Source organism: Ranitomeya imitator, chromosome 4 (genome assembly GCF_032444005.1).
Source record: "Ranitomeya imitator isolate aRanImi1 chromosome 4, aRanImi1.pri, whole genome shotgun sequence".
Taxonomy (NCBI): Eukaryota; Metazoa; Chordata; class Amphibia; order Anura; family Dendrobatidae; genus Ranitomeya; species Ranitomeya imitator.
The window spans coordinates 356,832,351-356,849,422 of NC_091285.1; the positions used below are offsets into that span (position 1 = coordinate 356,832,351).

Sequence of the window (17,072 nt, forward strand, 5' to 3'; positions counted from 1 at the left end):
TGTTCTTCCATTTCCTTACTATGTTCCTCACAGTGGAAATTGACAGGTTAAATCTCTGAGACAGCTTTTTGTATCCTTCCCCTGAACAACTATGTTGAATAATCTTTGTTTTCAGATCATTAGACAGTTGTTTTGAGGAGCCCATGATGCCACTCTTCAGAGGAGATTCAAACAGGAGAACAACTTCCAAGTGGCCACTTTAAGTAGCTTTTCTCATGATTGCATACACCTGGCTATGAAGTTCAAAGCTCAATGAGGTTAAAAAACAAAAAAAAGTGTTTTAGTAAGTCAGTAAAAAGTAGGTAGGAGTATTTAAAACAAGAAAATGATAAGGGTGGGTGCCCATACTTATGCACCTGTCAAATTTTATTTGAATGCAGATTGCACATTTTCTGTTAGTACAATCAGGGCCGGCGTCAGCACCCGGCGCACCCGGGCAAATGCCGGGGCCCTGGGGAGAGAGGGGGGCCCACTCACGCTGTCATAGATACAGCTGGGAGAGCAGAGCAGGAAAACATGCTCTCTCCGCCAACAAAGTCACTGCTGGCTGCGTTCTCTTAACTCCTATGTGCCAGCTCTGACACAAGCATCTTCTCACTCAGTCAGTGCAGCCAGGCAGGCACATAGGGGTTAAGAGAAGGCAGCCAGTGTGACTGTTTGTGGGCGGAGAGAGCACATTCTCTGCTCTCCGCCCCTGGCTGGCTGCAGTGCTGAGCTGAACTTATGAGGCAGATTCCAGAGGAGCTCCTACCAGTGCCTGAGTGAGTGCAAAGGTATCCAGCAGTGGTTGCAGTTGGACTTGTGGCTCAGTCTGCTGCTGTCTGTCTCCGCTGCCTAAAAATGTGGGTGATGTCTGGAGGAGAAGCTGGTGGGGTGCAGCCTGCAACCTGCAGCCCCCAGCTCACCCAGAACCCCAGAATACATGCATGCCCCACCCGAACCTGCACCAGTGGGGTAGGAAGAAGCTTAACCCCTTCCCATCTGTATGAAGGTTATTGCTGAACCTTAAAGATAACAATCCGACCCGCATAAATGGGGTTAACCAGATGCCAGGAGGAAGGGGAGCTGCTGCCATGGATAAAACTGAGCTGTGGGCTGTAGGTTGGGGCCCCGTGGCCCCTGGCTGGTGACTGGAGGGACTCTGCCCAGTGCTGGCATGTGGGTGATTTCTGCTCCGGAGTCTCAGCTTCTCTCCTCCACATCACACTGTGCAGTCACAGCAACATTGGTTGTGTCTGTCCAGGTCCCAGCAACTGCCACCGCTCCCACCACGGACATGGCATCACTTAACCCTTCCCCTGCAGCCACCGGCAACAAATCCACATTATTCCTTGATTAAATCAGGTTCCAACCCAATAGAGGAGCAGACATTTCCTGCTGCCATTAGGGACCGGGAGGGGGTGACCTGTGACATTGGCTGCCCTGCTACTCTGTAGTGGTGGGTGACAAGGGTTAAATGGGGTAACGATGACGGAGAAATGCACAGGATAATAGTGAGCGCGACAGAGGGCAGTGTATGGTATGGAGCAGTCAGGGGGTGGGCTACAGGATCCCCCCATACTGTACATGACTGCTCGGGACAGGGAGGCGTTTAATGAGCTTCTAATGACGGGGCACTAATTGCGTCATTAGGGTTTGTGGAAAGGATTCAGCATCAGGTCCCTCATTAATGCCCGAGCCGCCTGTTACTTTGTAGCACAGATCTGTTGGGGCCGCAAACCAAACAACGTTGTTTATGTAGAAAAGTATTTGTTTCATAGAAAAACTCAAAACAGAAAAGATTTTCTGATACAACGCCCTGCTCACGACACTGCACAGCACCTCTCCTATATATATATATACACTGCACAGCACCTCTCCCCCTATATATATACACTGCACAGTACCGCTCCTCCTGTATATGTACACTGCACAGCACCGCTCCTCCTGTATATGTACACTGCACAGCACCTTTCCTCCTGTATATATACACTGCACAGCATCTCTCCCCCTGTATATATACACTGCACAGCACCTCTCCTGTATATATACACTGCACAGCACCTTTCCTCCTGTATATATACACTGCACAGTACGACTCCTCCTGTCCTTGTATTCACTGCAGAATTTACAATAGCTGTCACTCATGTAAGAAGTGAAATCTGGCATTGTACTATACATTTCTCTGCCTTTTCTGTGCATCATAAATCGGGTTATGTGTTAAAGGGGGGGGCCCACTGAGACTCTTTCGCCGGGGGCCCTCGTAAACCTGGAGCCGGCCCTGAGGACAATAAACCTCATTTCAAGGCAGAAACATTACTGTGTCCAACAGTTATTAGATATATAAAACTGAAATAGCTGTTGCAAAAAAAACAATTTTTATAAAACATTAAGCTTAAGATTAATAGGGGTGCCCAAACTTTTTCATATAACTGTATGTAATCTCCCCTACATCATACATGTGTTTTTTAGGATCACAAATGGCTCTTAATAAGGATGTAAGTAGCATGGAGTCTGCTGGGAATATTGGGAGATTGGATGCTGTGAATTAGGTGGATGAGAAGAAATTGTTAGCCTCTGCTTGTATCCCAAGAATATTTAGTCGATTGGCCCACGGGCGCTCTGGGGTTAATAAACATGATATGGCTGATTTGTGAATCAGTGTGAATCTCCTCCTTTGCGATGTCGTGTCAGTCACAAGGAAGAGTGTAACTATAGTGTGTGTATACCTGACGTTTAGAGGAACATTAACTCCTATAGGACTAGGGACTGACAAGGGAACCAGATGACTACAAGGATTCTGCATAGACTTTCGTTTTCCGCCTTATCTCATTAGCCTACAGTTCTGGAATTACTATGTAATACATGATTTCACAGGATACTACAGTGCAGGGAGTGTTTATGGGAAACCTAGTACTAAAAAGTGGGAAAAACCCTGAATATACTGTATTATGAGTAATTATCACCAACGTTTAGCCTTCACCCCCAGGCTCTTCTCCGTGTTTTCTGCTATACTTTACACCCCGGTCTGTCTGGTCTGTATGCTTTCAGCTGTAACCTTTTTACTTTGTGCAGTCAGTCTGACCTGCCTTCTATGGGGCCATCAAAGATTCTGTGACATTTATCTGGCATTTTAATAGACACTAAATGAAGCACATGTTTTTTTTTCTGTTCATTATGGAGCCATCTGTCAGTGCCAGTATTGGTGACTTAATAGACAATTATACAACCTTCCAAAAATCATAGGGTTAGCCATGCTCATGGCATAAGAGCTGCCCTTCGAGTCAATACTTTCATGACTTCCTTTGTGCTGATACTTGGTAATGTCTGTTCAATTCACATCTGAGGGAATCCAATTGAGTATGCTGATAATACTGATAATGTTATGCTAATAGAAATATTCTTTTGTATCAGGGGCACAAAGAATGTGGCATCATGCCATTTGGAGAGGTGGCATCTGTAATTAGCATTTAAGAAGTGCATTAGTGAGTAACTGGATTAAACAGTGTTTCCAATTAGAAATATATTTCAAAAGCATTCTCATTAGCAGCGAGCTGGCATTTCACATCTAGGTAAAAATAAACACAACTGACTTATTGCTTCTCCGATACACCATATAATGGCCTCACACTTATTGCTGTTTGCCAGATCTAAATATTGATATCATTGCCAGATCTGATGTGCCATAGCGGCTAATTACGGAAATTACACTTGTGCTGCCCAGACTGACACTTAATGGACAGACAGCAATAATGTTAGGAAATGTCAGTATGTCCTTAAAAATCACTTGAACCATTTTAATAAGGTTCCAGAATTTCAGAACTGTGCTACCAGAATATCTAAAAAAAAATAGCATGTATAAAAGTAGAAGTTATTAACCCCTTCACCCCAAAACCTGTTTTCACGTTCCTGACCAGGCCAATTTTTACAATTCTGACCACTGTCACTTTATCAGGTTATAACTCTGGAACGCTTCAACGGATCCCACTAATTCTGAGAATGTTTCCTCATGATATATTGTACTTCATAATAGTAGGAAAAATTTGAAAAACAAACAGAAATTTGGCAAAAATTTTGAAAATTTCACAATTTTCAAAATTTTATTTTTTATGCCCTTAAATCAGACAGTCATATTACACAAAATAGTTAATAAATAACATTTCCCACATGTCTACTTGTCCAGCACAATTTTTGAAACTTTTTTTTTTCTTGGAAGTTATAAGGGTTAAAAGTTGACCAGCAATTTCTAGTTTTTACAACAAAATTAGCAAAACCATTTTTTTTAGGGATCACCTCACATTTGAAGTGAGTTTGAGGGGTCTGTATGATAGAAAATACCCCAAAGTGACACCATTCTAATAACTGCACCCCTCATGGTACTCAAAACCACATTCAAGAAGTTTATTAACCCTTCAGGTGCTTCACAGGAATTTTTGGAATATGGAAGGAATAAATATACATTTACTTTTTTCACAAAAAATTTCCTTTAGGCATAATTTTTTTTTTTTTTTTACTTTCGCAAGGGTAACACGAGAAAATGGACTGTACAATTTGTTGTGCAATTTCTCCTAATACCCCATATGTGGGGGAAATCTACTGTTTGGGTGCATGGCAGGGCTCGGAAGGGAAGGATTCCTTTTTGAATGTAAAATTTGCTGGCATAATTAATGAACGCCATGTCATTTTGGAGAACCCCTGATGTGCCTAAACAGTGGAAACCATCCACTTGGCTTGCTAAAACATTTGCTAGACATCTGGTCAATTAAGATACAATCCTGTGTCTCCACAACAGGTTTCTCCCTATGTATAGTACACTCATGGGAGAGACCTGTTCCTGAGCCAGGGGAGGACAAACGCTGGGGAACTGTCACAACTTTTTTATAGTCGCCAATTTTTAAAACTATGTTTTCTCTGAAATACGGTAGTGTCCCAGAATAAAATGTGTAAATATGATCGTGTTTTTAGGCTTCTATTCATGCTGCCTATGGATCTGGCAGCATAAATCTACTGACAAGTTCCCTATAAATGTGTACGCTTGTGAATGCCTTGTGAATTGGGTATTGATCTGTGTTCCAGTCAAAGTTGAATATTTTGTAAAGGTGTTTGTACATTACATTAATTAGCGATATCACGGATATTCTAGATACAACTGATGCGGCTTCATGTCCAACAAATAAATTTAAAGAGAACCTGTGAGGTTATACATGCTACCTAAACCCAGGGCTGGCATTGGAGGCATGCAAACTAGGCATTTTGCTAGGACCCCCTCACAGTACATGGCCGCTATGGGGCCTACTAGTCAGGGGGGGCCCAGCACCGTCTCGGACCCACCGTCCCTGCATCGCACACTCAACGGTATCAGCATCATAGATGGAGGAGAGCGCGTCAGGTGATGCTCCATCTCCCATCATTCCCCCTCTGCTTCTGAGGCAGCAGGCACGATGACATTACATCATCGTGCGCTACGCTGTGCTGAGCAGTGATGAGTAGCCACGCTGCATAGAATGCATAGACCAGAGCGGGGAGAGAGGAGAGAAGAGTATTATTTTTAAATCAGTGAGTATGTGGTGGCCATATTACTGCAGTAATATGGGGTGTGCATTATACTATTTGAGGTTGCAATATACTCTATGGGGGCTGCATTATAGTCTATGGGGGCTGCATAATACTTTACGGGGGCTGCATTATACTCTATGGGGGCTGCATTATACTCTATGGGGCTGTGTTATATTCTGAGAGTTGTGTTATACTCTATGGGCGTTGCGTTATACTCTGGAGGTGGCGTATACTCTATGGGGGCTGCGTTATACTCTATGGGGGCTGCTTTATATTCTCTGGGAGCTAAGTTATACACCACGGGGGCTAAGTTATATTCTATGAAAGCTTTCAATAACAGCCGTGGACTGGGCAGCACTATTGACTAGTCATACAGGCAGATCCCTGGCTTCTCCCTGCTCACTGGCATGCCTCTGACGACTATATATGCATATAAACAGAGGCTTGTCAGTCACTGTTAGCTGGTGGGGAGAAGTCAACAGGGACCTGCCTGAGCGATTAGTCACCCATGCATCTCGGTCCCAGGCCACTATTAAAATTATGTTTTTCTCTGGATGCTGCAGCGTTTCAGAGTCAAACATACCTGGCTGAGATCATATAGACAGTGACTGGTACATTCTGCCCACAGTTTGGGCAGCAAGTATCACCTGTCAGGTTCCCTTTAATTCTTTATTCTCTGGCTTCAGCATTTTCTAAAGTTTTCTAAATTGCTATGTGATTTTCTTCATAAATTACTTGTATGTCATGTATGTGTTGGAATAAAAAAACACATGTCCACCCATGGCAAGAATCACCAGTAGGGATGAGCGAATAGCTTGGGATAAGTGCTTATAGCTATAGCGCTTCTCGAATAGCTGCATCGGTAACCCGGATACCCGGAGCGCTCCCGATAATCAGCTGTTCAGTGCAACAGCTGCGTGTGTCCCGGCTGTGTGACAGTCACAACACATGTATAGAGACAGCCCAACAAACAGGCTCTCCATGCACAGCTGATTATCGGGAGCTAAAGAGTTATCCAAAGCTATTGGATCATCCCTAATCACCAGACATGCACACTAAAGGGAATCTGTGACCTCCTGGATGCTTTTAAGCTATTACTATGGGCATACGGGTGATAGAATGGTTCAAATAATCTTACCCGAATGCTTCATATCTGCGGTCTTTTAATGATTTCTTCCAGGCTCCGGTGCGTGCGGTGCCTGGAGAAGACTCTGCCTCTGGTGTTAACTGTGACATGCCAGAATCCCGTGCTTGCGCCCTGATAATACTTACCTTTTCCACCCATTTTTGGAAAGTGTTTTCACCGTTCTTCTGCGCAGACGCCTTTGACTGACAGCTACTTCAGTAGCAGTGACTCGCTTGCTCAAAAGAACAATGAAGCCAATGCCTATAGCAGGGGGAAAAGATAATTGCATGAGTGTGGGATTCCAGCGCCACAACTGCACGTCACATGGCTCGGGACTCCGGGGCCACTAATACATGACACAGGGCACTGTGACGTGCATGGGTAGGGGGTGACACGCAAATTAACACCGCACACATGGCAAATTAAAAGTCTATTTCTCAGTAACCAGACCGCAGCTGTGAAGCATACAGGTAGGATACTGGTAACCAGAATGCCCAAGTCCTTCTCCTGTTGTGTAGTCCAGAGTATACTCCCATTTAATGTATGTGCAGCAGTAGGATTACTCCGTCCTAGGTGCATTACTCTACATTTATTTATATTAAACCTCGGTTGCCAAGTGTTTGCCCATTCAGACATCTTATTCCGATTGTTTTGCAATATTGTAATGTCAAGGTCAGATTATAATATCCTACATAGTTTGGTGTCGTCAGCAAAGACTAAACCTTTACTCTCAATCCCATCCACAAGGTCATTAATAAAGAGGTTAAAATGAATCGGTCCTAGCACAGATCCCTGCGGTCCCCACTGCTGCCTAGATCCCATTTCTTAAAATACCGGTAATTGTTAGATCGAGTTATAGCACACACCTATGTCTGTTTGTCTTTTCATAGATGGAATTGGCTGTGGCTCCACTCTGCAGAAGAGTTGCTGACCTGGGAAGGTCATACAGGCTTTTGAGATCATTCAGGTAAGTATCTGCTTTGAAGAGAACTTGCAGCAGAATGTGTGTGTCTGCCTCAGCTCCTCCTCCCCTATTCATAGACTTTTATAAGCAGCAACTGCCATCTCCTATCTCGGTAAGGAGAAAGCCTGTATTCACTGAAGACAAATTAGACCTGAGAAACAAAGTTTAGTCCAAGAAGAGAGAGAAGCCGATTTCTCTAATAGGTTTCATTACAAAGTTTCTTGTTTTCCTGCTTAATATTGATTTATTAAATAAAAATTATGATTTAATGAAGTCCAATAATGTAAAATAAAGTCCAGTAAAGTCCAATAATGTAAATATGATCTTGTTTGTCTCACACTTCTGAATAGGAAGCTGTGTAAACTCCTATTTTTGGGATCTTTTGGAGTCTCAGTTGATCTGCTACTTTTTTACCTAGATATTTATATTTTTGTAGTTTTTTTCTGTTCGGTATATGTGCTACCTTTAATAGCATTACTCTAAGATTTTTTCGTTACAAATCCAAAAACCAGTCTCCTTGAAATTAGTCATTGAAAAATGGAATAATGTAGGGTGAACTGCTATTAGAAACAACAGCGGACATAACTACTGCTTGGTATATTAAGATCATTGAAATATTTTGGTGCCTCTTATTTATTTTTTTGTTTTGTTTCCATAATTTTTGTTTTTCACACCTGTTTGACAATGACAGATAGGTAGAAGCTGCCAGGCAGAAACATTTATGTCAAAGCTTTTATCTGTTTCAGCTTTTGTTTGTGAGAATACAATAATCAGAACTTTATATGGAACACATTTTATCTTGCTGTAGTATACTATATAAAAAGTTTAAGGGTATCTGTGACCAGATTTGTACTACTCCATTTAAGAGTGGCATGATGTAAGGGCAGAGACAATGATTCCACTAATCACTTACTGGTCTGCTTGCTGTAGTTTTGATTAATAATCGCCTGCTGATTAAAAAAAAAAAATTAAAACGTGATTTTTATCAAAACTACAGCAAGCAGCCCAGTAAATGACACATCATTGGAATCAGGGTTTTTGGCCCTACATCTTGCTGCTCTCTCTGATCAGAAAGATTCCCAGTTAAAATAAATTATTGTATATCCACAGGATAGTTGTTACTTGTTGATTGGTGGATGTCTGACTGCTAAGACCTACAGTGAGCAGCAGACTGCTGGTTCATTCATGTTTTATGGGGTTACCAAAAAAGCCAAGTGCAATGCTTGGCAACCCCATAAAGAATGAATGGAGTAGAAGTCAAACGTGCACTGCCGTGCCGTTTTAAACTATATGTAAGCATATTGCGGTCTATAAATACAATGAACAGTGAATTTTAAAATAATCTTTTGCCCTATTGGGCAGAACACTCCCCGCTTGGCATCGGACTGAGGAATAGTTTGCCCTCACCAGACTTCCACACTTTGACTTTGCGTACATTCCCATCCTTACTTGGGAAGGTTTTGGTGACGAGGCCTAGTGGCCACGCATTCCGGTGTGACTGGCTGTCTTTCTTGAGTACAACATCAGCAGCGTTTGATGTTCAGTTTGCCGGTCAGCCTCCTCTTCCTTGGTTGTAAGGTAGAGAGATACTACTGTCTCCATCTCTCCCAGAACACATTAGAGACACTCTGCACCTGCCTCCATTGCCGTCTGTAGAGGTCTTTGTGACTGAATCCAAGCCGAGCACTTGGAGGGCTGGTTTTTGGAGTGAGTAACATGGTAGGAGTGAGAATAGTCCGATCTCCAGAGTCACAAGATAGTGCAGTCACCGGTCTGGCATTCATGATAGCTGGAACTTCTGCCAAAAATGTAATCGGACTTTAATGTGTGAGTTTTGCACTTTCTGCTTGCAAGAAGATCGAGTCCAGGATTCTGCATGCTATTCTTATCATTCTCTCCCAAGCACCTCCTATGTGAGAAGAATGTGGTAAATGTCCACGTGCATCCTTGCTTGCTTTATAGGGAACCTGTCAGCAGGATTGTGCACAGTAACCTACATACAGTGGCAGGTTGGCGCCGTTATACTGATCAAAATGATACCTGGGTGATGAAATCCGTCTTATGGTTGTTTCTTAATTTTTATTTTCAGTTTTATGTTAATGATATGTTCGTGCCCCAGGATGGGCCTGTGGGGGGTCTGCATGTGGGGCTCTGATTAGGTATTCATAATGCAAACTTCTGACAGGTCACTGATCCATCACTGACCCACCCCATAATGAATACCTGTACATACTGAAGAAAAAAAACCATTCTGCAGGCAGGTGCCAGCTGAGAGCTGCTACTGTGCAGTTGCAGGCAGCGCCATCTTGGAGGAGTTATTTTTTCTTCTCCAGCAAGATGGCGCCGCCGACACGTGCAATAGCAGCTATCGGATCTCTATACACACCGATAGCTGCTACTGCGCGGTCACCATTTTCAAATTGAAGTTTTATTTATTTTTTTACTTGCTCAAGAACAGTTATTAACCCCTTTCTGCCATCGTACGGAATAGTACGTCCGATGGCAGATCCCCTGCTTTAATGCAGGCTCCAGAGGTGAGCCCGCATCAAAGCCGGGACATATCAGCTGTTTTGAACAGCTGACATGTGCCCGCAATAGACGCAGCTGGTGGAATCGCGATCCGCCCACGCCTATTAACTAGGTAAATGCCACTGTCAAACGCTGACAGCGGGATTTAACAAGCGCTTCCGGCCATCCGTCCGGAAATGCACGCACCGCTGACTCCCGTCACGTGATTGGGGGTCATCGGTGTGTTGGCATAACAACCAGAGGTCTTCTATGAAGACTTCTATGGTTGTTGATGCCAAATTGCTGTGAGCGCCACCCTATGGTCGGCTCTCATGGCAATGCAGTAATTCTGCTACATAAGAGCGAATCTGAGCATCGCCTCTATGTAGCAGAGCCAATCAGGCTATGCCAGCTTCTAGCCTCCCATGGAGGCTATTGAATCAAAAAACGGCGTAGCGAGAAAAAAATCAAAACGCCAGAATTACGGTTTTTGGTCGTCGTGACATTGCATTAAAATGCAATAACAGGCAATCAAAAAAACGTATCTGCACCGAGATGGTAAAATTAAAAACATCAGCTCGGGACGCAAAAAATAAGCCCTCACTTGACCCGAGATCCCGACAAATGGAGACGCTACGGGTCTCGGAAAATTGAGCAATTTTTTTTTTTTTTTTTAAGCAAAGTTTGGATTTTTTTTTTTTGCCACTAAGATAAAAAATAACCTAGTGATGTTAGGTGTCTATAAACTCGTAATGACCTTGAGAATCATAATGGCAGATCAGTTTTAGCATTTAGTGAACCTAGCAAAAAAGCCAAACCAAAAACAAGTGTGGGATTGCACTTTTTTTGCAATTTCACTGCACTTGGATTTTTTTTCCCGTTTTCTAGTACATGACACGGTAAAACCAATGGTGTCATTCAAAAATATAACTCGTTGCGCAAAAAACAAGCACACACATGGCCATATTGATGGAAAAATAAGTTATTCCTCTGGGAAGGAGGGGAGCGGAAAACGAAAACCAAAAAATGCTCCAAGGCTAAAGGGGTTAACTGGACACTAAACATGCGATTATGCAGCAGCGCAGGTGATACGGCTGGCACCTGCCTGCAGAAGGGTTTTTTTTTAATTCAGTATATGCTGGTATTCATTATGCAAACTAGGGGGCAGGTCAGTGAGGGATCAGTGACCTGTCAGCAGTCTGCATTATCAATACCTAATCAGAGCACCACATGAAGACCCCCCCACAGGCCGCCCCAGACCACGGGCATATCATTAACTACAAACTGAAGATAAAGATTGAACAACCACAAGACGGATTACATCAACCAAGGTATCATTTTATTCAGTATAACGGCGCCGACCTGACACTGTGTGTAGGTTACTGTGCACAATCCTGCTGATAGGTTCCCTTTAAGTATCTTTCTACGTTGGTAGTGTCTAAGTTGGAAGGAATTTGAAGTTTCCTGTACTGCGCCAACAAAATTTGTGCCTCTATAAGAGCGAATGTGCTTCACTGGGCCTCTGATGGCAATGAAATGTCGAAGTGCGTTTATGAAACTTGAAGTGTCAATGGATTCAATTACTTATATACAGTTATATGAAAAAGTTTGGGCACCCCTATTAACCCCTTTACCCCCAAGGGTGGTTTGCACGTTATGGACCGGGTCAATTTTTACAATTCTGACCACTGTCCCTTTATGAGGTTATAACTCTGGAACGCTTCAACGGATCCCGGTGATTCTGACATTGTTTTCTCGTGACATATTGTACTTCATGATAGTGGTAAAATTTCTTTGATATTACCTGCGTTTATTTGTGAAAAAAACGGAAATTTGGCGAAAATTTTGAAAATTTCGCAATTTTCCAACTTTGAATTTTTATGCAATTAAATCACAGAGATATGTCACACAAAATACTTAATAAGTAACATTTCCCACATGTCTACTTTACATCAGCACAATTTTGGAACCAAAAATTTTTTTTTGTTAGGGAGTTATAAGGGTTAAAAGTTGACCAGCAATTTCTCATTTTTACAACACCATTTTATTTTAGGGACCACATCTCATTTGAAGTCATTTTGAGGGGTCTATATGATAGAAAATACCCAAGTGTGACACCATTCTAAAAACTGCACCCCTCAAGGTTCTCAAAACCACATTCAAGAAGTTTATTAACCCTTCAGGTGCTTCACAGGAATTTTTGGAATGTTTAAATAAAAATTAACATTTAACTTTTTTTCACAAAAAATTTACTTCAGCTCCAATTTGTTTTATTTTGCCAAGGGTAACAGGAGAAAATGGACCCCAAAAGTTGTTGTACAATTTGTCCTGAGTACGCTGATACCCCATATGTGGGGGTAAACCACAGTTTGTGCGCATGGCAGAGCTCGGAAGGGAAGGAGCGCCATTTGACTTTTCAATGCAAAGTTGACTGGAATTGAGATGGGACGCCATGTTGCGTTTGGAGAGCCACTGATGTGCCTAAACATTGAAACCCCCCACAAGTGACACCATTTTGGAAAGTAGACCCCCTAAGGAACTTATCTAGAGGTGTGGTGAGCACTTTGACCCACCAAGTGCTTCACAGAAGTTAATAATGCAGAACCGTAAAAATAAAAAATCATTTTTTTTCACAAACATTATCTTTTCGCCCCAAATTTTTTATTTTCCCAATGGTAAGAGAAGAAATTGGACCACAAAAGTTGTGGCACAATTTGTCCTGAGTACTCTGATACCCCATATGTGGGGGTAAACCATTGTTTGGGCGCATGGGAGAGCTCGGAAGGGAAGGAGCGCCGTTTGACCTTTCAATGCAAAATTGACAGGAATTGAGATGAGACGCCATGTTGCGTTTGGAGAGCCACTGATGTGCCTAAACATTGAAACCCCCCACAAGTGACACCATTTTGGAAAGTAGACCCCCTAAGGAACTTATCTAGAGGTGTGGTGAGCACTTTGACCCACCAAGTGCTTCACAGAAGTTTATAATGCAGAACCGTAAAAATAAGAAATCATTTTTTTTTCACAAAAATTATCTTTTCGCCCCCAATTTTTTATTTTCCCAATGGTAAGAGAAGAAATTGGACCACAAAAGTTGTGGCACAATTTGTCCTGAGTACTCTGATACCCCATATGTGGGGGTAAACCATTGTTTGGGCGCATGGGAGAGCTCGGAAGGGAAGGAGCGCCGTTTGACCTTTCAATGCAAAATTGACAGGAATTGAGATTGGACGCCATGTTGCGTTTGGAGAGCCACTGATGTACCTAAACATTGAAACCCCCCACAAGTGACACCATTTTGAAAAGTAGACCCCCCTAAGGAACTTATCTAGATGTGTGGTGAGCACTTTGACCCAATAAGAGCTTCACAGAAGTTTATAATGCAGAGCCGTAAAAATAAAACAAATTTTTTTTCCCACAAAAATAATTTTTTAGCCCCCAGTTTTGTATTTTCCTGAGGGTAACAGGAGAAATTGGACCCCAAAAGTTGTTGTGCAATTTGTCCTGAGTGCGCTGATACCCTATATGTGGGGGAGAACCAGCGTTTGGGCGCATGGGAGGGCTCGGAAGGGAAGGAGAGCCATTTGGAATACAGACTTAGATGGAATGGTCTGCAGGCGTCACATTGTGTTTGCAGAGCCCCTAATGTACCTAAACAGTAGAAACCCCCCACAAGTGACCCCATATTGGAAACTAGACCCCCCAAGGAACTTATTTAGATGTGTTGTGAGAACTTTGAGTCCCCAAGTATTTCACTACAGTTTATAACGCAGAGCCGTGAAAATAAAATAAAAAATTTCCCCTCAAAATTATTTTTTAGCCCCCAGTTTTGTATTTTCTCGAGGGTAAAAGGAGAAATTGGACCCCAAAAGTTGTTGTCCAATTTGTCCTGAGTGCGTTGATACCCCATATGTGGGGTGAACCAGCGTTTGGGCGCATGGGAGGGCTCGGAAGGGAAGGAGCGCCATTTGGAATGCAGACTTAAATGGAATGGTCTGCAGGCGTCACATTGCGTTTGCAGAGCCCCTAATATACCTAAACAGTAGAAACCCCCACAAGTGACCCCATGTTGGAAACTAGACCCCCCCACGAACTTATCTAGATGTGTTGTGAGAACTTTGAGCCCCCAAGTGTTTCACTACAGTTTATAACGCAGAGCCGTGAAAATAAAAAATCTCTTTTTTTCCCACAAAAATTATTTTTTAGCCCCCAGTTTTGTATTTTCCCAAGGGTAACAGGAGAAATTGGACCCCAAAAGTTTTTGTCCAATTTGTCCTGAGTACGCTGATACCCCATATGTTGGGGTAAACTCCTGTTTGGGCACACGGGAGAGCTCGGAAGGGAAGGAGCACTGTTTTACTTTTTCAATGCAGAATTGGATGGAATTGAGATCGGTCGCCATGTCGCGTTTGGAGATCCCCCTGATGTGCCTAAATAGTGGAAACCCCCCAATTATAACTGAAACCCTAATCCAAACACACCCCTAACCCTAATCCCAACGGTAACCCTAACCACACCTCTAACCCAGACACACCCCTAATCCTAATCCCAATCGCAAATGTAATCCAAACCCTAACCCTAACTTTAGCCCCAACCCTAACTGTAGCCTTAACCCTAACCCTAGCCCTTACCCTAGCCCTAACCCTAGCCCCAACCCTAACCCTAACCCTAGCCCTAGCCCTAACCCTAACCCTAATCCCAACCCTAACCCTAGCCCTAACCCTAGCCCTAACCCTAGCCCTAACCCTAGCCCTAGCCCTAACCCTAACCCTAGCCCTAACCCTAGCCCTAACCCTAGCCCTAATCCTAGCCCTAACCCTAGCCCTAGCCCTAACCCTAGCCCTAACCCTAACCCTAGCCCTAACCCTAGCCCTAACCCTAGCCCTAACCCTAGCCCTAGCCCTAACCCTAACCCTAACCCTAGCCCTAACCCTAACCCTAGCCCTAACCCTAATGGGAAAATGGAAATAAATACATTTTTTTCATTTACTTTTATAGTGGGTTTTTTAGCGGATTTTTATGATTGGCAGCCGTCACACACTGAAAGACGCTTTTTATTGCAAAAAATATTTTTTGCGTTACCACATTTTGAGAGCTATAATTTTTCCATATTTGAGTCCACAGAGTCATGTGAGGTCTTGTTTTTTGCGGGACGAGTTGACGTTTTTATTGGTAACATTTTCGGGCACGTGACATTTTTTGATCGCTTTTTATTCCGATTTTTGTGAGGCAGAATGACCAAAAACCAGCTATTCATGAATTTCTTTTGGGGGAGGCGTTTATACCGTTCCGCGTTTGGTAAAATTGATAAAGCAGTTTTATTCTTCAGGTCAGTACGATTACAGCGATACCTCATTTATATCATTTTTTTATGGTTTGGCGCTTTTATACGATAAAAACTATTTTATAGAAAAAAATAATTATTTTTGCATCGCTTTATTCTCAGGACTATAACTTTTTTATTTTTTTGCTGATGATGCTGTATGGCGGCTCTTTTTTTGCGGGACAATATGACGCTTTCAGCGGTACCATGGTTATTTATATCCGTCTTTTTGATCGCGTGTTATTCCACTTTATGTTTGGCGGTATGATAATAAAGCGTTGTTTTTTGCCTCATTTTTTTTTTTTTTTTCTTACGGTGTTTACTGAAGGGGTTAACTAGTGGGCCAGTTTTATAGGTCGGGTCGTTACGGACGCGGAGATACTAAATATGTGTACTTTTATTGTTTTGTTTTTTTTATTTAGATAAAGAAATGTATTTATGGGAATAATATATATATTTTTTTTTCATTATTTAGGATTTATTTATTTTTTTTTACACACTTGGAAATTTTTTTTTTTACTTTTTTACTTTGCCCCAGGGGGGGACAATACAGATCGGTGATCTGACAGTTTGCACAGCACTCTGACAGATCACCGATCTGTCTGAGAGCAGTGCAGCGTTACCAAGTGCCTGTTCTGAGCAGGCACTTGGTAAGCCACCTCCCTCCCTGCAGGACCCGGATCCGCGGCCATTTTGGATCCGGGACTTACTGCAGGGAGGGAGGTAGGAGACCCCCGGAGCAACGCGATCACATCGCGTTGCTGCGGGGGTCTCAGGGAAGCCCGCAGGGAGCCCCCTCCCTGCGCGATGCTTCCCTGCACCGCCGGCACATCGCGATCATCTTTGATCGCGGTGTGCCGGGGGTTAATGTGCCGGGGGCGGTCCGTGACCGCTCCTGGCACATAGTGCCGGATGTCAGCTGCGATAAGCAGCTGACACCCGGCCGCGATCGGCGGCGCTCCCCCCGTGAGCGCGGCCGATCGCGCTGGACGTAATATTCCGTCCTTGGGAATTAAGGCCCACCCCACATGGACGGAATATTACGTCCAATGGCAGAAAGGGGTTAATCTTAAGCTTAATGTTTTATAAAAATTGTTTTTTTTTTTGCAACAGCTATTTCAGTTTCATATATCTAATAACTGTTGGACACAGTAATGTTTCTGCCTTGAAATGAGGTTTATTGTACTAACAGAAAATGTGCAATCTGCATTTAAACAAAATTTGACAGGTGCATAAGTATGGGCACCCTTATCATTTTCTTGTTTTAAATACTCCTACCTACTTTTTACTGACTTACTAAAGAACTTTTTTTGGTTTTCTAACCTCATTGAGCTTTGAACTTCATAGCCAGGTGTATGCAATCATGAGAAAAGCTACTTAAAGTGGCCACTTGCAAGTTGTTCTCCTGTTTGAATCGCCTCTGAAGAGTGGCATCATGGGCTCCTCAAAACAACTGTCTAATGATCTGAAAACAAAGATTATTCAACATAGTTGTTCAGGGGAAGGATACAAAAATCTTTCTCAGAGATTTAACCTGTCAATTTCCACTGTGAGGAACATAGTAAGGAAATGGAAGAACACAGGTACAGTTCTTGTTAAAGCCAGAAGTGGCAGGC

General features: G+C 42.9%; 1 protein-coding gene across 1 annotated transcript in view; it reads left to right on the plus strand.

Moving 5' to 3' along the window:
- Window positions 1–17,072, plus strand: part of COG5 (component of oligomeric golgi complex 5) — a 477,042-nt gene that overhangs the window by 433,907 nt on the left and 26,063 nt on the right. The window contains exon 19 of the mRNA XM_069765057.1: window positions 7,552–7,628. Coding sequence (XP_069621158.1) covers window positions 7,552–7,628 — 77 coding nt within the window. The remainder of the gene's footprint in view (window positions 1–7,551; window positions 7,629–17,072) is intronic.